The 25,817-nt window shown below is 41.9% G+C and overlaps 1 protein-coding gene across 1 annotated transcript; it reads left to right on the top strand.

The window, feature by feature from the left end:
• The first annotated feature begins 5,205 nt into the window (after nt 1-5,205).
• Nucleotides 5,206-25,046, top strand: tyn (trynity). Its single transcript, XM_065488712.1, has 14 exons — nt 5,206-5,357; nt 16,631-16,730; nt 19,150-19,419; nt 19,505-19,626; nt 19,814-19,964; nt 20,110-20,448; nt 20,508-20,615; nt 20,676-20,851; nt 20,965-21,098; nt 21,157-21,296; nt 21,363-21,444; nt 21,508-21,652; nt 21,707-21,896; nt 24,036-25,046. Exons 2-14 carry the CDS (start codon nt 16,652-16,654, stop codon nt 24,197-24,199), a joined length of 2,100 nt encoding a protein of 699 aa, XP_065344784.1. The 5' UTR covers nt 5,206-5,357; nt 16,631-16,651; the 3' UTR covers nt 24,200-25,046.
• The last annotated feature ends 771 nt before the right edge of the window (nt 25,047-25,817 follow it).

Below are 25,817 nucleotides of genomic sequence, written 5' to 3'. Positions count from 1 at the left end.
CGGCTTCGACTATTTACGTTATTTGTAAGAGGCAGCATTGGTATGAGACATTGGTTTCACGGGACAATGCAGTGATGACATTTACATTTATCATACACATCTCGGTGGAAACCAGAGCAGAAAAGAATACAGTTTTTCTCATAATGTTCTTCTTCAGCTCGATTTATATTCAAGAAACAATAAATGAAAAAATAAAGTAAAAAAATTGTTTGGAAATTAGTGCGAGCACACAACCTAATTTTAACTGCTATTTGTCAAGAAAAGTGATAAAAAAACGTGTATTTTCATTTAGCACATAATTTATACACAAAATTTCGACAGATATATTTATACCAAAAGTCTTATAATACCAAAATCAAGGCTTTTTTTACTAAGATACTCAAGAATGTGCCTTGGAGAGGTTTTATTTGGTTCCTATTACAACATTAGAAGGTAATATAAATAAATCAAAACGTGTTTAGTTGTCACTGTTTGAAGTTCAAATTTTCATGATCATGTGATGCCCCTTTCAATTGAAACCTTATAAAATGTTTTTAATCTAGTTCCTTATATTGTACCATAAATTATTTCAACAAAACTATATCAATTTTAAAATTACATTTTATAATAAAATAGAGATCCCTCTTTTTCTATAGTCAAAATATTGGCTTAACCCCAAGTTTTATGTTATGCTTTATGATTTTTCTCTTAAATAGCTATGATGAAAAGCTAAAATAATCGCCACCAATTAAGATTTCCTTAACAGGATAGTTACATACTTTTTGTTACTGTAACTGAGAGCTGCGGAGTCGCAACAAGCAATGATGGTTTTGCCGAATTACAGTTTCATTCCACGCTGGACTAATTAATAAATAATTCAATTGTGTCTATAACATTTGCGGATTGTAGTTAGGAAATGTGCGCATTCACACGGCGATAACAAGAAAGGTGAACCGGTGCCGGCGTGCATCCGCTGGCTCAACAGATATGAATTTCAATTGTTACAGTTGTTCATACAGAGCAGCACAGAAGAGCAGCTGGATATGGATACACTCACACAAGGAATTACGTGCAACGGCTTAAAAAACACACGCGCTCAGCGGCAGATTTTCCCATTAATTTCACCTGTTGTGTGCAAAATGCGAACGTAACGCGGCAAAGGAACAACACTCGCTGCTCGTGCATAATGAGCAGTGCAGCACATTGTGTTGAACACGTGGAACAGTTAGAGTCGCGCTTTTTCTGCCGCGAGTTTGTTGTCTCTATAAAATTCGGCAATTAACGCGTGGCATGCCTAATTAATTAGCCACGCTGCCCGAATCGACAAGAAAATGAGAAAAAAAACGAGAAAATACGAGTGCGCGTACGTGTGTTTGTTTTTTGAGGCGAACACGCGTTGCAAGGAGCCGCCCTCACAGCGACTTGAGACTTACGGGACCTCGATGCACTTGTTTGTGCGGAATAACGATCCGTGCTGTCAACTCATGAGCCAGGGTCGAGCACCTTTCCTTATTCTTTTTGTGATTAAAGCCACTTTTGCTGAAAATTAATACCGTAAAAATCGCGTGACGTAAGAAAGTTATATCGGTTCAACTTTTGCTTTAAACTTTAAAACTGTTCACAAGATTCACTTTTAAGTAGATAAACATTCTGGTACCTTCATCAGTTCAAACATTTTTGTGAAATATTTTACAGAAATAAAAAATGACTTAAAACCCACAAGATTCAGCTATATAATTATTCTTTAAAGTTAGTTGAAAGCCCTACAAATAGAAAAAAATATTTCATTGCAATTTACCCCAAAAGTTATATTGATTGGGCCTTAATTAGGGTACAAGGAAGATTTCTTTCTAGAGTTTACGTGATAAGAGAAGAACAATTTTACTCTCTGGAATCACTCTTAAAATTCCATAAGGATTGACTTTAATTAATGATCCATTTTGTTCTACTTATGCAATCTTCAGGATTTTTTTCAAGTCGAACTCCCAACCTGCAAGCTTCAAGGATTTGAATGCAGTGGTCGTTGACTTCTGGACAACTTACATAAAATGCGTCTTACTCCTAATTGTAGAGATTTATGAAATTAAAAACAACTTTATTTCTTCCTCAATGAGTAGCGGATATTTAATTTTTATTTTCACACTTGACAGCTATACAGTCCGATTCCCAATGGAAGTTGTTAGAAGGCGGCGATTGGAATTAAACGCACAGTTTACTGCTGAAATTGCCACGTGAATTGTCCCAGGAAAACTGATCTCGAAGCTGTTATACGATTCAGCGAGCAGTTGTAATAATCACTCTTCCCGTTCGCATGCTTTTTGCTCTCGCGATTGATAGTGAAATTAGCGACTCAACAATTTAGTGAACCCTTTTGTTTTCGCAGCGCAGCAGGGTCACGATCCCTTTCGCTCGGTACCAGCAATTGTATTTAATTGTGCTGCCGACGCGTCCAATAATGTATCATGTAGTGTGTTTAAAAATGCGCACTCCGCGCGGAAGTCTGAGTTTGCTGTGTTTGTGGGAAAAATTACTGTACACGCGGCATTGAGCCGTATTGTTATTATGATAAAATCCACTCCAATAAACAGTTTGATGGTGGTTTTGGTGTAAATATTGCACGTGCTAGCTGCATTCCCATAGAAACAGAATTAATGTGAAGTGAAGCGCTCGTTTCCCAAGAGCGGGAGATTTTCTTTGCAAAAAAGCACTCGTTCATGCCATGCGTTTGGACTCTTAAGAAGAAGATTTTTGTTTGCTGCATTATTTTAACATTGAACTCGAGCGTAATTTTGGCGTCGAAAAATAAGTGGCTTTTATTTCACACGAATAATGGCGCAAAAAATGGCAATAATCTGAGGCGTTTACATCCACATAACTGTGAGCGAAATGACTCAATTTTGACGATTCGATTGAGGTGAAATGTTCCCATCGCAATATGACGTGCGCAGGCCACAAGTTCATTTGATCTCCGAAATGAAAATCCACAACAATGCACCAGAACCCGTTAAAAAGAGCAGAGTACAAGAAAAGGTAAGTCCCGGCCGGGCTCGACCACACGATCACCAAATTAAACAAACTCAATTATTGTTTCGGCTACGAGAGCAAATTGCGCGGACCGTTACGGAGATGGCGCATTAATAATAATTAGCCGCGAGTGCATGCATCCATCCCTTGCTTTCGTGCAGAGAGCACAGTACAATTACCAGTGTTTTCGTCGAGTAACATTTTATTATGTAAACACAAAAATGTACAATTGCGCCGCTCGGTGCGTTCGTCGGGTGCAAGAAACTCGAAACATGCACTCCCGGTTGTCTTGTAGTAATAATTAAGTATACGGTGTGCGAGGACTCCTTTTTATAGCCGTCTTCACTTGCACGCCAATTTCACCGAGATGTTTTCACTGCCCCCCTGAAGCAATTATTGTTTTCCTTCTGGCCGCGATGGGTGCGTGTAATTGTTCTCCTGCTGGAATGTACATAAAATAGCTGCCACCCTGCCCGGCACAGCAGGTTTCTCTCGCCAAATTGCTCTGACCCGCACGGCAAATTTTGCTTTCGTTTTACGACCGCTTTACGTTTGGGTGGCAAAACACGCCAAAATTGTATTCAACTTTGGATGCTACCAAAAATTAAAAGCAGCAACTGGTTGTAAAATCTATGCAAATTATTGTTGGCTACTAACCATTTTTTTAATTGGTTTTCCTCACGGAAAATAACAATTTTGCTCATGGCATAGACAACAAAATTAATTTTTACGATATAGACTAGAGCGAACGATTATCAAAATTTAAATATGAAAAATAACTCAATTGGCTCTACTCCAAGTGGATTTATAGCTAGAGTGGTTGGCTAAAAGTGATAATTTATAAAAGGATTTTGCGGGCTCACACTGAACGACAGCTATAAAACCCCTTAAATCAAAATTTGTGTCACAGAAATGATCCTGCCGTTGAAAGCCAACGGTTTGCACTTATAGCTCAGCACAATAAGAAATAGAGAAACGAAATCCTGTGTCAAATTCCGCAGCTCGACCTCCCTGCGATGAGAACAAAAATTTGAAAATATTTTGCGCAAAATTTCATCCTTAATTTAAAGCTATTTAAAATAATTTAATTCTACCAGGAAGAAAATTTCTGTACAAAAGATCTACTGCTGGCCTATCGAATAGAATTATGTGTCAAAAAGTGCTTTGAAATACAAATAATATACCCATGAAGTAATGTTTTTAGAAAAATCTTGAATAATTTTGAAGTGCACTGCATTTGTATCGATTTGATGTGCTGCAGTTGCAGTTAGTTCCGACTTTGAGGTAGGTCACGCTGGCTGCTGGCGTGCATAATTGTTGCACACGCGGTAAATCCGGCTCTTCCGTGAGCTGCCACGGTGCACTTGCACACAGTCAGACTTTTTGTCCCGCTCACGCCGAGTTCAGGTCGCAGATTAACGCTACATTTTAATTGCCCTCCCTCGCCTAATATATGTGTCTTCTTCCTCTATCATTCGGTAAGAGGAGCACGCTTTGTGTACATGAAAACCACGTAACTTAATTTATTACTGGAACCCATTGCGATTATAAAATCCCTTGTCCTGGATTCTGTTTTCCTTGTAATTTATCTAATTTACAATTAACTTCTTATGAATTATAAAATTTCTGTTGTTTTTCTTTATGAATGGTCTCTTCAAAGTGTCAAAGCCACAATAAACTATCAGTAACTGTGCGGTAAAGAGCTGATCTTTTAATTTATCATTATCAGGTATCGGATAGAGAGTTACTACAAATTTAAATTAGAAATAGATATAACAGTCGATATGCTATTGATTAGAAAGATCAATAAAGTGTTGACACATGAACTTGTTTTAATATAAATTTAAAAATTATTAAAATTTAAAAATAAAATTAATAAATTATTTAAACATTGCAAAAATCGAATTATTTAACTTAATTATTCTTGTAAAAAAAATTAAAAAGGTTATATAATATTTTGTAAAGAACATAATATTATTTAGAGCGTAATAACCTCAAAGTAAAGCAGGTTTTTAACATGAGCTTTATATATTTGGTAGGTAAATGTTAATATAACAGATTGACGTGCTCATCCTTTTCTTGGTTGTTCGGGCGGTGCGAAGGTGGGTGCTCGCCGAAATTCGGTCCAGGGCAGAGCGGTCTGGGGAAGGGAGAGGGGGCCCAGGTCGGTCATCCACACAGAGAGCGGGAGGGGGAGCGTATAAAACACTCAGGTGAACGGAATTGCGGAACCAGTCGACTGACACTCAGGCAGCCGCAGTGCCAGCGGGTTTCCTTTTTCCAGCTCTTGGCACCGACCGACCAGCATCACTGCTACCAGCTACCCAGTCACTGCACTCTTTTCTTCTTGCGTGGTGAGTGTCACAAACAACATTTTTACAATACGTCGTCTGCCTCGTAACATTTTGAAGAATTGTAATTTGAAATTTTTAGGTATTTTAAAAATTTTAGTTTGAAGATTTTTTATTTTGTTTTTTTTAGCTAAATTTCACCGGACTATTTAGCATTTTTTTGCTGGAAGATTTTTGACGTTCAAAATTCTAAGTTTAAATTTTTACGACTTAACATGTAAGTTCAATAAAAATACTTTTTGAATGTCATACGATCGTACAAATTTGGTTAGTGAGTTGAAGTAATTTTCTAAATTTACCTTCAGGGTTTTATTGAAATTATTTACTTACACTGCTTTGATTTTGATAAAAAAAAAATGCTGCTCTCATTCCCTTAAAAATTAAAAACAGCGTCTGGTACACAATTAACCCTCTCAAACTCAGAGCATTCAACTATTTTAATACTATTTAAAAAAAAACACCCAAAAAAGTTTTGCTCTGTCAACGTCAATAGCAGGCAAAGTTTTTGTGAGATGCAATTATTATGTCATCTCTTGGCTTCATCCTTTCATTCCAACACGCAACTAGGAAAAAGTTCAAAGCCGAGAGAATGAAAAACTCTCACGACCATATGCCACCGGCGTGCAGAGCGTTGCTCCTGTCGCATTGTGCGGATTCATTTGCCTTTGCCTCTTGTTCCTTTATTGTCGGGCAGCGTGATGTGCAGCTTATATTCCCTCTAGGTGCACTTTTAAACATCTGTATATGCTTCTCGCTTTTTTTCTTACCGCACACCGGATCCGAGTTTAATTTTCCTACTCGCATGCTCCGCCGCTCACTCTCAAATCACCAGACAATGCTCCTGTTTTCGCGGCAAAGTACGAAAGATGGCTTTAAACGCGGTTTAATTACACATTACAATAGCGGAGGAGTATTTTTATAATAATTGCGGTGCTCAACCTGATCGGTGAAACGGCAGGAAGTGTAATTTTACTACGATTTAGACGGCAGTTTTTTATAAGCAGCAGGGAAGAATGAACCCATACTTTATGAGGCGTCTGAAATTAAATTTTTTGCTTTCTTCAATTAAAATTCATTAAGTAGAGCTTTAAAGGCCAACAATCAAGATTATTTTGCAGAAAATTGAGTATATTGTTTGCGGAATTTAGCAATAGTTAAACTCTACAACGTGAAATAGTGAAAAAAGGATCAAAGAAACAACTCAATTAAATATTCTCGAAAAAGTACTGTTCGTCCATAATTTTTTCGATTGATTTCAATATACCTCTCGTCGCAATCTATCAAACGGTTTGCGAGTTACGAGGTAAATTGCCTTCTTCTGAAATAAATCCTAATTTCTATCAGGGAAACAATGCTCGCCACTTAACTAGTAAACAAGATTTGGAGCCGATCTTTTCGCAAATTTAAACGGCAAACTGGGAAAATTTGAGATTTTTCCCAATTTTCAGAGGGATAAAAAAGATATAAAAATAATTTTCACTCTTTTTCTGTTAAGCTTTACTTCAGCGAATATCAACCTAAAAATAATCACGAGTGCACCAGTCTTCATTGACATATCTACTTAAAAAATATTTATTTTTGCAATGTTTTTAAAATGAAGTTAAATACGTACGTATCTTTTCATCAGAGAACAAGAAAAAAATCTTTAATTAGAATCGGTGCTCTCTTTTCCAATTAGACTGTTTGCGCTTGATTTGCTCTCTTGCGTGGCGAGCGGAGGATAATTTCTGCGACTTCATCAGACGAGATACTTTTTGAGGAATTATAAGCACTATACAAGAGCATTTACCGCTCGGTAGCAATTAAAGCCGGCAGCGAGCGAGCAAAAAGAAAAAGAGACCCAGTTGGCGCGCATCCAGCCGGCGTTGAAGGCATCAGCTGAAACGGCCATTCGTCATTATTCATTACTCGCAGCAGACGCGGATCCCCGTTAGGCCATTTACCGCGCGCGCATCTGTGCCGTCCGGCCGGCCGGCCGATGAAGAATATCAACGCGGCCACCTTAGAGCGTTCAATGGGCTTATGAAAAGCAGATGAGCACTGACTCACCTCGCGCGGCTGCTCCTTTGTTGCTCTTCCTGGCCAAAAGACAAATCATTTAAAGAGCGACTAACTGTTTCGTCGAGGCGTTTACCAAAGTTCGGTCCTTTTGAGTCGTAAAACCATTTTTGCGCCGCTTTAGCCCAACGAAAGTGTGCGCTTGCTCGCCCGTGAAAAGTTCTTTCCTGCGCAGCATAGCGTTAGTTTTGCCCAATCTGTGCAGCCAGACGACGTGGAAATTAGGCAATTAACCTTTCGTTTTTTGTGAAGTGCTCTCGGAATCATAACTGTGCACAAGCGGGTGAACTCACCCGCGTGTTTCTTTCATTCATTTCGTCCTTAAAATCACTTTTTATTGCACTGCACACACAGCACGTAATTTTTTCGTCTGGCTCGGCTCTGACGAGATAAAACGAGCAACACGGCACCGTCTGACAGAAAGTCGTGAGCGAAAAATTAATGCGCTTGAGTGAAATTGAGCGGATTAATTTTTCTAACTGTGCTTCTGGAAACTGTCGAACAATTTCTCGGGCTTGGAATGAGGAAGTTGCAATTTTGTTTTAATAATTTGAAAATCGAGCCTGCATAATATATTAAATTTAAATATTATTCCCATGAACGCACAAGAGCGTAAATACCAGCACAAAAAACGGGCACACCTAGCAGTCCCTTTTTTCGCCGCAGGAAACAAAAGTATTCATTTTATTTGTGCGAGTGCAGCAGCAGTAGCAACTGTTGCTGGTTTTCGGGAACAAAAAGTTCTGGCAAAATTCGATTCGACGCGTCCATCTGTTGCTCGGGAGGCGATGGCTAAGTAGAAAGAGTTGTGGCTGGCTCTTTGTCTTGTGCAAAAAGCCTGAGAGTTCACGGGCCTCTCCAAGCGCAACAGAGCGCTGCACGAAAACGACGCTTTGCTGTGAACGATGCCTCTGCTTCTTCATGCACACGTTTCTTTCACTCTTGTTCTCCGCAATGCGCACACGTACGTGTCCCTCCAGTACCAAAAGTACGCGATTAGACGCGCCGGATATCGCTGCAATTGTACCCTAGAGCAGTTACATGCTCGGTGCTGCTGGCTGACACCCGCGAAAAGAGGAAATCTAATTGCTCTGCATCTCCATCAAACGCTGTCCGTGGTTTCTTACACCTGCAAAAAGGAGTTTGATGAGTTCAACTTTTGTTTCCTCTTAAAAAAAGAATAGAAGGTAGAAAAAACAAGCGATGATTTGGCAAACTGTTCTTTATAAATGTTGCAAAGAAAATAAACATGTAGAACTCCTAGATTTTTTTATTGCAAATAAAGATGTTCCTATCCTTCATTTACGTGAAATATTTTTATATCAAACTGCCACTTCTGGCCACCTGCGAGATGAGACATCAAGCCGAGTCATTGAGTCGCGTTTTTACCGCAAAAATCCTCGCAGCAGATTCCTTTGTGCCGCGACGAGGCTGGAGCGGTCTGAAAATAGGCCCGACGCGCGGTGGTCCGGAGCAGCAAAAGTGTCTGAAAACGCTGCGTGTGACAATTGCGTCTTTTATTTCTGTCTTCCTTTTAATTTAACGCCCCGACGCGTCTCAAACTCACGGAGAACAAAACCGCGTTCTAACTGTAGCCACTAGCTGGGACCCCCTGTCCTGCTCGCGCGCAGAAAACTACAAATAATGCTAATTTCGGACATGAAAAGGCCCGGCATTCCAGGCTGGTCAGTCATGAAAGGGAAAAACTCTTAGTGCATGTCAATGTTGAGCCTCGGCATTGTTTCGCAGGACATTTTCTCACACGTGTTATGACAATAGTGTCGCACCGGCGACTAATTCAGCATATTTCGCTGCTGATTAATTTTAGACTGAGAGACGCGTGGCCCTGAATACGAAATTAGACCTGCTCCGTCCGACTGTGAGAAATTTCGTTAAAGCATGCCGATTTTGCCTAATTCTATTCGAGTCACTTTCGTTCAAATTTCCAATACTTTCCATCTAATCAGCATGAATATTCATTGACGCGCCTGAGCGACCAGCATGAATTTTGCTAGCGGTGCTAAAATCTACACAGGCTCTAATTTCCGATTCTCGGCGCTCTGGTTTCTCCTGCGCCCAATACTGACAAGAGTAGAAATGAACTGATGCGGGAAGCGGTGATGCGTGCGATGGCTAGCAATTACATCGCGCATGCAAGTTATTCACACACATTAAAAAATAATAACATTTATCGGCGCCGGGTCGGCATATACATATATATATTATGTGTACCGTTACGAATGCTCGCATCCTTGCACGAGGAATTATAAGTTTATGACATCACCTGCGAAATCGAACGGATTCCGCGGAAAGAAAATAAATTCACGAATGTCAACATTTCGAGAGCAGGAAGCTGCTGGATGCGGATTCGAACAGTTATGTTCACTTTACCCGCACTGCTGAGCAATTACAAATATATATTCCGATCGGTGATGTAATGCACACGCGTTTGCTCTTGAAAATGTGGCCGCGCCGTCAAACCAGCTCTTGGCAAGACGATTTACCGATATGTTCGCACGGGGTGTGTTGCTTGCGTTCCAACTTAAGCATTTCCCTCGGGCTTTTTGCTAAATTTATGCAACACATATATACTAAGGCTCCATTACAAAAAGTGCTACTAGCCTCTCTTCGTCTCATGATTTAAATTTATTTATCAATAGTATCCATCCTTTTCTCCACTTCTTTGATCGACAAAGCAACACAAAAAACCAACAAGCCTCCGCTTCCCAGGAGTCAAATGAGATTTTAACTCGGCGTGAAGGTGAAGCCGCAGAAAATTTTTCAATTAGGCAGGCGAGCAATATGAAAAGTCCAGCGCTACATAATGCCTTCCATCCCATAATCGCAATCAAAATGCACTTACCAAAAAAGGGCTTTTCCCTGCGGCCAGCACTCAGAATTTCAGCCGCGATCCGCACCCAAGCGTTTAGTCTATCGAAATTGCTGTCAGTCAAAGTGCCGAGAGATGAAATCGACTCGATGCAGCGTCACGCCGATTTTTAGGCGCTTTTTGCCGCGTAAGAGAACAAAAAATCGGCCCCGCAAGGTCGGCGGCCATGCAACAACAAAGCCGAGCGTCTATTGTTGACACATGCGGTGCTCCTGGACACGAACAAGGGAACGTATAAGCACACTCGTCCGATAAAAAGTCTAGCGAGCAATTAAGCGGATTGTTTTTTCAGCGGCGAAATTCCGAGAGTATGTGCGGGCGATGATAGAGCTTTTTTCTCTTTTTGTCTTGAGTGAGAGGTGAAGAAACTCTTTGGGACATTCCAAAACGGACACTGGCATTGCAACTTATTCTTTGTAGACTCTAATTCAGATGTTTTACCTTTTTAGGATTTGTTTTAACAGTTTTGAGAACATTTCCTTATTTTTATTTCAAACCCCAAAAATTATTTGTCAACGTTCACAGCAAGGTGAAGAACCTTTATTGAGACTGTCATTTTCTGCGAGGAATTTCGGGCACAAATTGGCCGGCAATTAGGCACGGCGACGAGAGACGTGTCCGGCGAGTGCGTCCGTCTCGCCATTCATGCGCGTCTACGTTTATTTTCCATGCAAAAATGTCGCCGCGCGGCAAAAACGGTGTTTCAGTCCTCGGAAAGTCATTACGACGATTACGTGCGGCCAAAAGTGAAGAGTCGTGTGTGCGGTTTTCGGCGGTGATTTGCGGTCATTCGTTTCTTCTGCCTCTCATTGATTCTCGCGCCGGAAACGCAGCGTGTATACACTCTGAAATTTCATTATTTGCAATTGAGAGAGGGCAAATGGTCTGGCTAAAAGCGTGCAATCAATGTAACGGCCAACTCACCGCATGCGAGCGAACAGCACTTCATTTGCGATTTTATTTGATTTCGGGGCCGAACCACGGTGGAAACCGCAGAAAACGTCCGCGCACGTGGAGTGATGAAACCGGTTTAAAAATAGCAGTTTCTCGCCTCTTCTGGGACCAATTTTCGAATGCCTGATTTCGACTTTTTATGTTTGGAAGCCGCGAGGCCGATTTGACGCAGTACTCAATCCCGACATCCAATATTGTCTGCTTTAACGGGATTTCCTTTTCCTTCCTCTGATACACATATTTCTACGTGATGTATATAAACGGTCTATTCATGAGAGTGTAGTTCATGCACGGCCTGCGAAGCGTATAATAACGCTAGCACGTACCAGTGCCTAATCTTACGACAAAAGCGGTCGAAAACGATTTTTATTGTCTGCTGATCTATAAGTACTCGATTTTTATCTGAGGCAGTCGGGCCTTGGGTTTTCTCATCTATTTGGCTTAATTTCGTTCAACCACATCAACCGTGATGTATTCCTCGGATTCTGACGGACTGCGCGTTCTTCTAATTGCCAAACTTCACGGCCACAAGGGTTTTTTTGCGAATAATGGAAAAGTGCTGAGAATTTCCAGATGCCGCGCGGTGATATTTATTTGATGAGGCGCAATTAAATTGCGGTTTCGGCCGTGTAGATTAGTCTTTGGTGCATGCACGATTGCAGACCAGAGATAATTCTCGCTGCTATAGTGTTTTGATGCTTCTTGTGTGTGTGTATATGTCATTTCAGAGGTCGTGAGATTGCGCCCTGAACACGAAAAGGCTTTCCGCGGCGCCGAGCCGAGAATTGAGGAAAAGCAAAAGAAGTTTGCGTTTATTTTTTGTTCGGGAGGAATACGATAATAATAGTAGCAAGTCGTGAAAGCATAATATCTGGCCATTAATTTGCCGGCAGCTACGACAAAAGTTACGGTACCCCAGAGGGACACTGCGGGATGGATCGCATGCAGACTCTGTGATTTATTTAATTACATTTTGGCGGAGGAAGTGCAGCCCGGCGTGTTTACGACCGCCGGCGGGCCAGCATCCAGAAGAAAGGTTCACTCAGGGTCAGCCGTCCGTCGTCTGGCGTGCTGGCTGTGCAATCAGAGCCTGGATTCACTTTTCGCCTATACAAATTAAAATCAAGCTGCGTTTCTATCTCTCTGGAGCGCGTCTCGTTCTTCGGTGTGTTCACACACAAAAAGCAAGCCTTTGCTATGGCTAACTGTTCCCCCATCGCGAGCATAAGAGACGCCTGCCTGCCTGCTTGAGCGCTGCATATACAGAGCACCTGCCGAAGGTTCGTTGACCCTCGGCGTCGTTCACGAAAGTCGGCAGACCAGCGCACTTGCCGACATTCGATATCATCCAGATGGGGTTGCACGCATTTGTGGAGGGCGAAAACCTTTTTAACCGTTAAGCTAATGCAATCGACCTTGACCGACAGCAGCTCAGGTTTTATCCAGACTGAAGACGGGAAAAATATTTATTTGTATTGAGTCCCAATTGATTTTATAACAATTAATTTTTAACTGCATTTAAATAAAAAAAAACATGGGCAATTACATTATAAAAAATTCTAATATTTCAATTAAGCCACATCTGTGAATGCCTCATGTAGCCACAAACTTTAAATAACGCGAATAAGTATTAGAATAGAATTTTATTGACAGCCGTTGGCAATGTTGTTCTCCTCATTTGCTGCTCACTAAGTCCAACAAAGCCCGACAAAAGAGCATTATAATTGAATCCCAACACGCCTAGCAGCAATTACACCTGTCAGACGAACAAATGATAAATGGCGCTAGGCGTCTCTCGCCAAGAGCCGCAATTTCGGCAATCACACGCGTATTATTGGCAGGCTAACAAATTTCCTCCGCCGTCGTGACGGCAGTAAAAATCTCTCGAAGGAAATGAAATAATGAGAATTCGTACCTGGCGTGAGTTCAAGTAGGACCGCAATTTGCATGTTGGCAACCTACTTTTACAATGGCTACTCGCTTAATTGAGGTAGGTACGGAACCAGAAGGGCCACTCACCTCTTCAACTCTCGACAGGAAGAAAAAAGAATGATGTAATTGTGGCTCGCTGACAAACGGCATGCCATTGTTTATTGAGACACTTCACGTGCTTGTTCGCATTGCCCGCCGTGAGTACTGCACACCATTAATTGAAAGCGCTTCCAGACTCAATTAGCAGCGCGTTGCGAGTCAGGGAATTGGAAGAATTTGCGTTGGCGAGTAATTCATCCCTGCATTTTAATTATTTCCTGGAAATTTTCAACGTCAAGGTGCTACAGGTGAATATTTCGTTCCAACTGGTGGCGAAATTTAAAGTTTTTCTTATTATGCGACAGGAAGAAACCCGTAATTTTCAATTAAAGAAACAGCAGTCCCTTCATCTTTTGGAATTTTCCTTTGAAATCGTACTTTGAAGGAGCCGCGGCTTTCAAGCCTTTTAAGTCTTTTGCACTCCCCGGGTACTTGCTCATCATATTCGTTTAGAAAAGTGTGAATTGCTAGCCAATTAGAACACTTGTGCGAGAACGGTGCATGCGCGAAAAAGAATTCTGTCGAAAAACAAAGAACGTTTAACCCGTTAGATTTACTTTCCGGTGAGTTCACGCACTCGCTGCTAATTTATTTGCACTTCCCACATGCAGTATAAGGCCTTTTAAGGCGCTTTTCGTTTCCTTGATGTGCCCACATGTGAGATAATTGCGGAGCCATATTCCTTTTAGTGCTCGCCGAGCGGTAAATTTTACGAGAGCGTCAATAATGAATTTCCACATCTTGCGGAATGTTTGGGATCTGATTTTTGGATCTATAAAAATTCGTCCGCACATCAGGAGGCATTTCGGTGCTCACGCTTTGGCACTTACGGCCCTGCGCGTCGACGGAATAAAAATTTAGTGCCTGGGAAAGTCATCGCGAGTTGCCACCTGACACGTATTCCGTCTCTCTTGGTCTGCTTTGTCCCGAATTCGCACGACAAATCGCATAGTGCCTTCTTGCCATTCAAAATCGGTGATGGGAAGCTGCGAGCTGCACCCAAAAGCGTTTGTCTCGGGCTGCACATGCCAATTTGCAATTCACATTTGCGCGCGGAAGGCCATCATTATACGTATACTTGCGATGTCATTCCATTGTTGCCTGCTGCGGCTAGTGCGGCAAATTACAGCGTTATTTGTGCAAAAATGACGCTGGGATGAAAGTGAAACCACCATTCGATACCTTGCACCTCTCGCTGCCACCATAATCATGATAATCTTAGCTGGCAAAAGATATAGCACCGCGCACGTTGCGCTAGGTCTTTGAACCTAACACCTCCACGCGAATTGCAAACGAATATAATCTTAAAATCGAAAACAGGTGAGATCATTGTGTGGCACAAAGTGTTATCACTTGATAAAACTTCTCGGACAATTCTGAATTTGAAAAAAAACATCTACGAACGCACTCTGCAGGTTTTTGAAAAATATAGCAATGTCTGGAATAAATTGATATAGAAAAAAGACAAAAATTTATTATAATAAAAATATTAAACAAAATATTTTGACATATTTTCAATTTATTGGTCTTTGAATTTAAAATAATAAAAATGATTTTTTAATTTATTTTGAAAAAAGTATATATACACAATGATCTTTGATAGTTAATTTACAAGTAATTTTCTTTTTATTAATACTATTTTTTATTTATAAAACCTTTTTAAGAAGTAATTGTAAGGAATTAGTGCATTCTCTCATTCTCTTCATACACCTCAAACAGACGAATTATTATTTCCTTCTCCGCTTCTCCTTCATCTGAGGGTGTTCCTGTTATGTCTTATTAAATTATTTGTCTTTCGCCCTCTGACGGGCCCATAAATCTTTGAACAGCCCCATTAAGCCCAGACAATTATGAGAGTGCGGCAAGTTAATCTGAAATTCGGATCTCCGCCTACATTTTAACGAGCCTTTTAATTCAAAACAACCGAGAAAGTCTCTCATCGTTTTCGCACCATCATCTTCACGCAACCAGAGAGCGCTCTCGTGAGGATGAATTCTTCGGCAAACAATGCGAGGGAATTAATTCGGCGCTGGGTCACTGACTCGCGATGATGCATGCACTGGATTTGGCTCGCACCGCATGTTTGCTCTGGAAATTATTTCAAGAGCCGAGAGTGCTAATAACTCATTGTCTGCTTCGACCTTGCCTGCAGGACCTTCGTCGCGCTTCAACGAGCACAAAGAGCCGCGAAAACGTGCCTAATATATATTTGCACATTTTTCCAGAATATTTACTGTTTTTTTATTGATATTAATACGTAAACCACTTCTTATTAATAAAAAATGGTCTCTATTCTGAATTGTAAGATGCATTTTAATCATTATATACGCATGATAGATACAATGGAGGTGTTTTTTCGGTGTTTAAAAGTGCTTGTTTTGTTTGCACCCAGGGCGGAAGTACGCGTTTACGGATTCAAAGTTGCTGGGCAAATATGAAAACTAAGCGTTTGTTCCTCTCTCTCACACTTGGCGGCCGGTGTTTTTGTGATCCGTTTGGAAGCAAACACGCCCGGCTTCACCCCGCGCAGCTCGCAGACAATGTCAAAAGCACGGATGCTCCACCCAGACAAAACTACCAATTTGCATTTTATGATTTTATCCCGTCGACGCTGCCACACGAAAAAAAACACCTGTGGCGCAGATTCATATTTACGGAATTCTCGCTCTGAATAAGAGCCAAATGTGCTTTGCTTTAATTAATGCAAATTCCTGCCGCCTCTAATTTCATGCTTATTGGCTCGTGGAATCTGGATTTATTACGCGTGTGCGGCTCTGGTTTGCGTAACAAGTCGGTCTTGACCGCCGCACGCTGAGAAATTATACATATTTCAGCGGCGTGAATAGCCGGAAGTGTCGGCTATATTTATCATTTGCGCGTGAACGAGAGCGCATTCTGAGGCGTGCCTGTAAATCGGAGACGATTTATCCAGGTCGTTAGTTATTGTGAACGGACGGGAATACATGGAGGTGCAATCATCAATGACAATGAACTGTTGTGTGTGCCGCTAACGGGACACGAGCTGCAGTCGCTCCACAGATGCAGCCTCAGCTGACTGAGATGTCCCATGCTGGGCAAAAAATCGGCTCATTTTTTTTCTTGCACCGCGACCGACGCGAATATAGGCCATTGTGCTACGGCGCCTGTTGAGAGCATTGCTGCAATTTGCGAACAGCTGGTGCTGGACACACGTATTTACTTCTGAGCAATTGCACAAATCTCGACGGGGCGGTGGGAATTGAGACATTTGAAAATTGCCCCGAAAATGCGGTGTCATTATGTTGTATAAAGCTTATTTCCAGCTATTTATTTTGTGACGAATCATTTGTTGTTATTGTTGCAGGCGTAAGACCAGAAGAGAGCCATGAAGGGGCACTGTTTTTCCTTCCTCGTCGTCGTCGTCGTCCTGGCCGTTTTCGAGCCGACCCTTGCCGCCAAAAACAGTGAGTATGCAAATCTTGCCGAGTCAAAAACACTCGACACGCGCGACCTGGCGTAGGAGAGGAAGTTGTTGGGCCGTGCTCATGCAATATTTCGATATTGTTATGTGGGCTAAGAGTTCACTCGAACACAAAACGTGATTGCTATTTTAACGAAACAATGCCAATCACGCCCTATTGGCAAAAAGCACACAGAAGCAAGAGTAATTTACGCTTTTTAAGCCTAGACTTGTTTCGGCAAATGTCAGAAATCAGTTTATTTTTTCTTCAAAATTTCAATTTTTCACTCTGACTCGGCCATTGTTATCTTAAAGGTAATTACGTTTGATTAATTTAAATGAATTCAATTCGAAAATCCAAACACGAAACTTTAGTTGATCGGGAGACTTGCTAATTTTGATGCTCTTAATTAATTATCCTGGATTTCGAATTCATTAGTCTTGAAATGAATATAAATGCGTTATCATATGTAGAAATTGTATAGAATATGTCTGTACTGATTGAGAGCTGTGAAGATCGTGCCGTGTAACGTGTTGTCGGGTCTCTTTAGCATGAGTTTGACGGTCAGACCACACCTTAAGCCCTGAGAGATAAGATGCTAAAGAGCCATCAGCAAATGATACAATAGAGATAAGATCTTGATTGTTTTCCCGACGGCTTTCCTCGCAGCGTATAAAATATATTATAATAAGTTTGTCTCATCCTGAATGCTGCCAGGCGCAGATGAAATTCCGCTGCGAAGTCAAAAAAAGGTTCAAGAACCTTACCGCGGGCGAATTCGAGGAAAATGAACCGTCATCAAAATGCAAGCCCAGCAGAAAGAATGTAAACTGGATGGAAAAAATGGTCAAACAAGAGAGAGTACCGTACGTGCGACGTGGAGTACTATTTTGCATAAGGGCTTGTGTAAAGTGGTGCGATGACTGGCGCTTTTCGCGACACGACAATTAAATAAACATTAATCAGCCGTCTGGCGTGAAACGCCTGCTTTTTTCAATCCTTCGCCGCCGTTCGCAGACGATTACAGATGATGCCGCAGCAAAACTCTTCTTAACGGCATTCGGCAGCAATAAAACCGATATGATTCCCACGAAAATGTCTTTACGACTTACATTTCCATGTGGCTAATCTGCTTCTTTCTCGCTCAGTCAGATTTTGTTTCGACCAAAACCGTTGAGCGGGTTTACCTTGCGAATGTGGAGTTTTTGTTTCTCACCTTTTTTCGGTCATAAAGTCACTCGTGTCGCGCGGCAGAGTGCGGTTTTTTCGTGTGCAAGTAGGTTACACGCCGCGTGGGATGCCAGAAAAGGCTTTGTGCGAATTTCAGTTCTGTGTGCCTTTGACCAGAATTTCTCGTCCGCAACAATGGGAAGAAGAAGAAGAAAATATTATGTATAACACAGTGCGGAAGCGTGCGAACGCTTTTTCGTCGCTGGCTAATTGAATTAACGCTACTTTTGGGAGAGCCATAAACTCATTATTTAGAGCTGGAAATCTTTATTTTCAAGTTAATAACTGCAAAATTTTTTTTAAATTTAGTATTTTAAAATATTTTTTAAAGTTTTATTTTCTCCTTTGCCTATAACTCTTCTTTTTATTAGCTTTTTATTGGCCAAAAACTTGGAAGCAGAAAATGTATTAAAATTAATTGAGAAACGATTTCGGTGGAAAAAGCTACAATAAAAAAGAGGTTTCTTATAATTTGGCTGCTTGATCTTTAAAGTGTGAGAAACGGAAACAGGCTAAATTTGGAGCAAGCGCCTTCCTTGTAATTGTTTTGGCTCTGATAAAAAAAAACTGTATGTGAGACTATTGTCGCGTGACCCAGAGAGAATGCAGAACAAAAGACGAGCAGCCATGACCTCATGCATAAACAGAGTGGGTGGGTGTATACTTCTGAATATAGGAGTTAAGAGCGTGATGCATATCTCTCCTCTTTGCTCGGCCGAGTCCCACTGACTCCGACTCGACGGCCGCACGTTTCCCGTTACGATTTTGCCTTTCGTCGTACCGTAATCGCGCGCGCGAGGATGGAAGAGACGAAAGCTGGAGCAATTATTATGCATTTTATCGTGCGCGAAACGTGATGATATTGCCGATCAGAGCTCATTATTCCGCACGACTCATCCGTCGGCTTCGATAATGAGGAGCCGTAATTAAAAATTCCATTCAAATGTTCTGAGAACGGATTCCATTCATCGCAGGTCGGAGTGAATAAAGCAATTTCGGCTGCTGGCCAGTTCGGAAAACCGCACAGATCGTGATATTCAATCAAAAGGCTTAGAAATCCCGCAAGCCGTATAAGACACGGCCGCAAAAAGCAATATGAAATCGGCTGAGCTCACGTTCGCTAAATGGGATATTTATTATGGTGCGCACGGTCCAAACAAAACCACTATACTAATTGAAAATGTGTTTTCAGTGCGAATGGCGTTTGAGAAGCTGACTGACTATGACTACCGCGGCACCTCTTACTACACGGCGAAGAACCTGACCCTGAGCGAGTGCCAGGGCTGGTGTCGACAGGAGCCCAACTGCTTGGCCGCTGCATTCAGCTTCGTGCCCAACCCGCTAACCCCCGTGCAGGAGACCCTGTGCCAGCTGCAGAACGAGACGCAGGCCTCCAACCCCACTGCCACCGCCCAGCGGGCCGTCAATATGTACTACATGGTCAAGGTCCAGATCAGATCAGGTAAGGGACCGCATTAAAAGAAAATTGTAAAATATACAACAAAAAATAGAGTCTCACGCACGTGAATAATTTTATGATTTTGTAGACAATGTCTGCCCGCGTCCTTGGACCTTTGAGCGCGTGCCTAACAAAGCGATCAGGGGCCTGGACAACGCTCTGATCTACACCTCGAGCAAGGAAGCCTGCTTGGCCGCCTGTCTTAACGAGGTAAGTTTCCCTGCAACGGCGACAGTAAAAAGATAATTTTTCTCGCGGTTTTCTTGGCAGAAATGCTTTTGATGGCAAACCTTCCTCCCCCAACTCTTATCCTCCTGCGTTGATAATTTTTTCGCAAAAGCGTCGGTCGAGCAGAAAATCAGCCACTTGTAAGGTTGACACGTTTTTTGCTTTGCAGAAACGCTTCATTTGCCGCTCGGCCGAGTACAACTACGCCAGTCTGCAGTGCCACTTGAGCGACACCGACCGCCGCACCGCCGGCACCGGACCTCTTAGCCAGCTCGTTGACTCTCCTGGAGTTGATTACTTTGAGAATCTCTGTCTTAATGGTAAAATAATTATATCTATTGAAAATAATTAAATCAATGTACGCTTGACCTTTGAAATTAAAAAAGGAATGATTTTATAAAAAAAATATACTGATGTTAAAAGATAAAAAATTAGGAAGCAAAAAATTAAAATTTGAATTTCCAGGTGCCGATGCTTGCAAGGGCAAGAAGACATTTACGCCTCCCAGAATCGGTGTTGCCGACGAAAAGATCTCTCAGTACGTGTCTCTCAACTTCTATGTGGACAAGGAGCTGCAGGCTCCGTCTGAGGCAGCTTGCAAGCGTGCCTGCGAAGTGGAGTCAGAGTTCCTGTGCCGCTCTGCCCTTTACCGCGCTGACAAGACCTCGTACAACTGCCAGCTGTTCCACCTGGACCACCGCTCCCTGCCCGACGGCCCCAGCACCTTCCTCACCGCTGAGCGTCCTCTCATTGACACCGGAGACAACGCTGGAGCCTACTTTGAAAATTATTGCGACCAGAAAAGTAATTTTATTTTGCTATGCAATTTTTCAGGATTGCTAATTCATTACTGATTCATTTAGCCACCTCTGAAAATCTGCCTATTACTGTGGACAAAATCGAGGACAACACTCTGACAAATGAAACCCGCTCAGACATCAACTGCGACAAGACTGGAACCTGCTATGACGGTAATTTTTGGACGCACAATTTTGTAACGCCAAATATTCATTTTTGCTTTTTATTCTCAGTGACCGTCAACTGCAAGGACACTCGTATCGCTGTGGCGGTGCGCACCAACAAACCCTTCAACGGCCGCATTTACGCTCTTGGCCGCTCTGAGACCTGCAACATCGATGTTGTCGAGTCTGACAGCTTCCGACTGGACCTTACTATGACTGGCCAGGACTGCAACACCCAGTCTGTGGTAAGTGGTACTTTTATTCTTAATAAATGAACAGAGCATTTACCATTTCTAATTTTTTTAATTATTTATGTACATTATTATACACCTCGTCACATAATCAATTATGTTTTCAGTCTGGAGTGTTCACCAACACTGTGATTTTGCAACACCACAGCGTCGTGATGACCAAGGCTGACAAGATCTACAAGGTCAAGTGTACGTACGACATGTCGCCCAAGGACGTCACCTTCGGCATGATGCCCATCAGGTTGGACGCCATTTAATTGAGCGAGACCTTTCATGCTAATTCTTATTTTGCCGAGCAGAGATCCCGATATGATCAGCATCACTTCTGCTCCTGAGGCACCTCCCCCAAGGATCAGGATTGTGGACGGATCTCTCAGGGAGGTCGAGACCGTGCGCATTGGAGACAAGCTCACCTTCCGCATCGAGATCCCCGACGACAGTAAGTGTCTTTCAGTCACGCTCAGTTCTTCACACAGTTACTAATTTTCGACTACTTAATTTTTAGCCCCGTACGGAATCTTCGCCAGGAGCTGCGTTGCTATGGCCAAGGACTCCAAGAGCACCTTTGAAATCATTGATGAGAATGGGTAAGAATACCCCTCAAATTTGCTAGGGTGTCGTACTTAAAAAGGCGCTTTTTCCCGTTTCAGCTGCCCCGTTGACCCCACCATCTTCCCCGCTTTCGAGCCCGACGGTAACGCCCTGCAATCCGTGTACGAGGCCTTCCGCTTCACCGAGTCCTATGGAGTCATCTTCCAGTGCAACGTCAAGTACTGTCTTGGACCCTGCGAACCTGTGAGCAGTTTTCAAAATATAATGTTACTTTCATCACAGTCAAACCATTTTTAGGCTGCTTGCGACGCTGGCGTCCAGTCTTGGGGCAAGAGGAGGAGGCGTTCCGTCAACTCCACTGAGGAGGCTTCCGATGATGACATGTCCATCAGCCAAGAAATCCTGGTGCTCGACTTTGGAGATGAGAAGAATAAGGACTTCCTGCGCTCGGTCGAGCCTGGCAGGACGCCCTCTGCTGAATTTGATGGTGAGTCATGATTAAAATTTCTGCGACTGTAATTCAGCATTGCTTAAAGTTAACAACTTATTTATATTTTAAGGTTAAGAATAAATATTTAGGGGGGTAGTAGGTGGAAATTAAACCTTGCGGGATTTTCAACGAATTCTTCTCTTTATGAACGTCAGTCACTTGGCGACTTAGTCTAACAGAATACAAGGACCTTTAAACAAAATTGATACACGACTTAGAATTGACAATTTAAAGAGATTTGTCTTGAAGAACAATTTAAAATTAGAAAAGAATTTACCCGATTGAGCCGGGTCCTTCACAATTAAACGCTCGGAACACTTAAGATATGCGACTTGTTGGCTCGTGTGTCCGGCGAAAACTAATTTAAATTAAAAATCTCTCTCTCTGTTGCATTAACGAATTTCTAACAATCATGAATAACAATACCCTGGACTAAAAATGAAAAAGGAGTGGGAGCTCGGCTCCGCAACCACTACATTTAGTCCGGGGGGAGTAAACTGGAAGTTTTAAGAGACAATAACTAAACTCAAATTGCAAATCTTACTTTTCTGCACGACTTTGCAGTTTTCTCGACAGTTTCAGTTTGATCGGTCTGCTCTTCCACCACTTTGCTTTTAACTACTTCTATTGTAGAGACAGACTCTGTGGCTAAAATAAAAGCTGGTTTCAGACGGTCTACACTGACATTTTTGTGCTGGCCTTTGATTTCTAACTTGAAAAACTTGGGTCCTCTTTCTACTATCGGGAAAGGACCAGTGTATGGAGGCTGCAATGATTTTCTGACCGCATCAGTACGCACAAAACAGTGTGAAGCAGTAGCCATATCAGGATGAACAAATGTTTTGAGGTGATTTGAATGGTGTGAAGCAGGAGTCGGACGTAATTTTTCAATGATCGCGCGCAATTTAATTAACAACTCATGTTGCGGCATTTCATTCTCGGATTTAACGAAAAATTCACCCGGCAATTTTAATTGTTCGCCGTATAACAACTCTGCTGTGCTGCACCTCAAATCCTCCTTTAACACAGTTCGCAATCCTAGTAAAACGGTTGACAAGGCGGCTGTCCATTGCCCTTTGTGGCACATGAGCGCTGCTTTTAGCGTGCGATGCAAGCGCTCCACCATGCCATTACACTGTGGATGATAAGCAGTTGTGAAATCTAACTTGAATCCCATTTGTTCGGCTAGTTTTTCAAACAGATCAGAAATGAATTGTCTACCTTGGTCACATACTACAGTCAGAGGACAACCGAAACGGCAAATCCAATTTTCATAAAATACTCGAGAAACGGTCTCGGCAGTAATGTCGGTTAACGGAATTGCCTCAGGCCACCGGGTGTACCTGTCAATGACTGTCAAGAGATATTTAAAACCATCTGAATATGGCAAAGTGACCAAGTCCACATGCAAAGATGAGAATCTGTGTTCAGGCAGGGGAAAACTTTGTAATGGTGTGCGATTGTGCACGTGGATCTTTGACGTTTGGCAAGCAAGACACGCTTTTGACCACTCTGTGCAGTCTTTCTTCATTCCTGGCCACACAAATTTTTGAGTTATCATTCTCACAGTGGTTTTAATACCAGGATGGCTTAGTCCGTGCACCAAATCAAACGCCTGTTTCCTAAATTGTGAAGTGACGAATGGTCTAATTTTTCCATTTGTGCAATCACACCAAACTCTCAAATCTGAATTTGGCAGAGGGTAATCAAGAAGTTGTAATGCAAACTTCCCCTTGCGTGCAAGAGCAAGTTCTGCGTCACTTACTTGAGCTTGCGCCAATTCCAGAAGTGGGAATCTAGCTGTGATCGCTGCTAGTCTCGACATTGTGTCCGCGACAATATTGCAATTTCCCCGGATAAATTGAATGTCGGTAGAATACTGGCTTATACGCTCCAAATGATTGCATTGTCGCGGGGTGTTGGCTCGTGTGTCCGGCGAAAACTAATTTAAATTAAAAATCTCTCTCTCTGTTGCATTAACGAATTTCTAACAATCATGAATAACAATACCCTGGACTAAAAATGAAAAAGGAGTGGGAGCTCGGCTCCGCAACCACTACAAATATATTAAAATTTTCTCATTCTATTCGGGCTCTTTAATGAAATTTTAATAAAAAATTGCTTTTGAAATTTCAGAGCCGCTGGTGACTCCCGTGAGCAGCGAGCAGTGCTCTGGTCGCGGCACCCTGCTGGCCCTGTCGGTGACCTGCGCCCTGCTGGCTCTGCTCTACGTCAGCACCGTCAGCTGCTACTGCGCCAAGAACTGGTTGATGCCCCGCAAAGGCTTCGTGGACGCCTAATCGACTGATAAACGAACTCTTTTTTAACCCTTTTAGCCGTGTTCCCTTTTTCTTCACGCGTCGTGTCAAAACAGAAAATTAATAATTACGCTCTCAGACTGCAGATTCGACTGGAATCTTTGTTTTTCGTCGTGAAGATTTCAGTTGAATGGTAGCGTGTCAGGCATTTTCAAACTATATTTGATAAAGGAGTCCCAAGTACAAACGATAGTGATGAATGCTGAGAAAGGGCACATTGTTGAACACACCACAATCGACGAAATAGTTACTAGTAATTGATGCAATTGAAGGACCAGTTTTATTTCCGTTTTTAAGCAGAGGAGAGCTCTTTACTCCTTTTCGTAGTGACCATCTCAAAATGCCAACTGACTTTAATATTTTTGTTATATTAACGAAATTAACCACACAGCCGATTGGCGTGAATTCTACTGCATTTTGCCCTATGTGTCGTTCGAAGAAAGTTTTTGTAAAAAGAGAGTAGAGTTCACTCCAAACCTGAGTTTCTGTGAGAGGATATCTGCACAAAGATGCCTGGTTCATTGTTTTTGTGCACTTATCCCGGTTCTCAAGGATGGAAAATGTAGCGGAGGGTGTTGGGTATACAAAAGGCCTTTTTGCTGCGCCAACGAGCCGGAAAGCAGCGAAAACGGCGGGATTTTAACCTCTTAACAAATTAAATTATCCTTATTTATTATTTATTTTGTGAGTAGAACAAAGCATGACTAATAAAACACAGAAGCGTATTGAATTCTTTTACCATTTGTGCCGTTTGTAAATATATTATTTATTGTACCGTCTGCTAACTCAAATAAAATGGAAAGCTGAGAAATGAACTTTCATATGAAAATTGGCGTCTTTCTCGAGTAACCCTGTAATTGCCCATTTTTCTGATAATTCTAGAAATAGCTTGTTAAGCCTTAAGTGATTTAACACAAACTCAAGTCTGTTAACTCGAAGTTAATTTTCCAATTTTATCTGTTCACGCCGGAGGTTATTTAATATTGCCAATATTGCCTCCACCAATTTAGAATGAAGCTTCGGAAACTTCAGTATTTAAGAGTAAAAGGTTCCTTTCAAAGTTTTTGGAAACCAATAGTCGCCCAAGTGCAAATGAAAAAATGCAATTACCTGAACGCAAAGGTGAAAATTGTTAATAATTTATTGTTTTTTCTCTTCACTCATTGTCAGCTTTAGTCGCAGTCCCACCGCTTGTGCATTTTTATTATTTTTATTGCTGCGCATATCAGTCGCCAGCGCGAGCGACACCCTTGATTTATGTCTCGAAATTATAGTGTTAAGTACTTATAGTGCAATTAATTGTATCAAGTTTGAGCAAAACTGCCTGAGAGGAGAGTGGAATTCTTAAAAGAGATGTTGCATTGTCAACTGAACAAGAGCCAAGTACGAAAAGAAGAAAACAAAGAAGCAAGGGAGATTGCTAATAATTGCATATGTGAGTGCAATGCGTGTTATCTGCTTTCTCGCGGGGAAGCCACAGAAATGCAGGTTGCGCCAGTGCGCAAGCGCCGAGTTGAGGTCTTGTATTTTTACGCACTACTGCACGTTTTCAAGGCTTCGCCGTCTTTTTAAATAATATTAAACAAACCGAATTCAATTT

Source organism: Cloeon dipterum, chromosome 4 (assembly GCF_949628265.1).
Source record: "Cloeon dipterum chromosome 4, ieCloDipt1.1, whole genome shotgun sequence".
Classification (NCBI taxonomy): Eukaryota; Metazoa; Arthropoda; class Insecta; order Ephemeroptera; family Baetidae; genus Cloeon; species Cloeon dipterum.
This window is presented reverse-complemented; position numbering and strand designations above follow the sequence as displayed.

Bases quoted from the DNA above. Each gene is read 5' to 3' on its own strand.
- tyn (XM_065488712.1), top strand. From the start codon at position 16,652: ATGAAGGGGCACTGTTTTTCCTTCCTCGTCGTCGTCGTCGTCCTGGCC. The intron at 20,449-20,507 runs GTAATTTTATTT...TGATTCATTTAG, and splicing joins AAATTATTGCGACCAGAAAA to CCACCTCTGAAAATCTGCCT. The intron at 21,653-21,706 runs GTGAGCAGTTTT...AACCATTTTTAG, and splicing joins GTCTTGGACCCTGCGAACCT to GCTGCTTGCGACGCTGGCGT.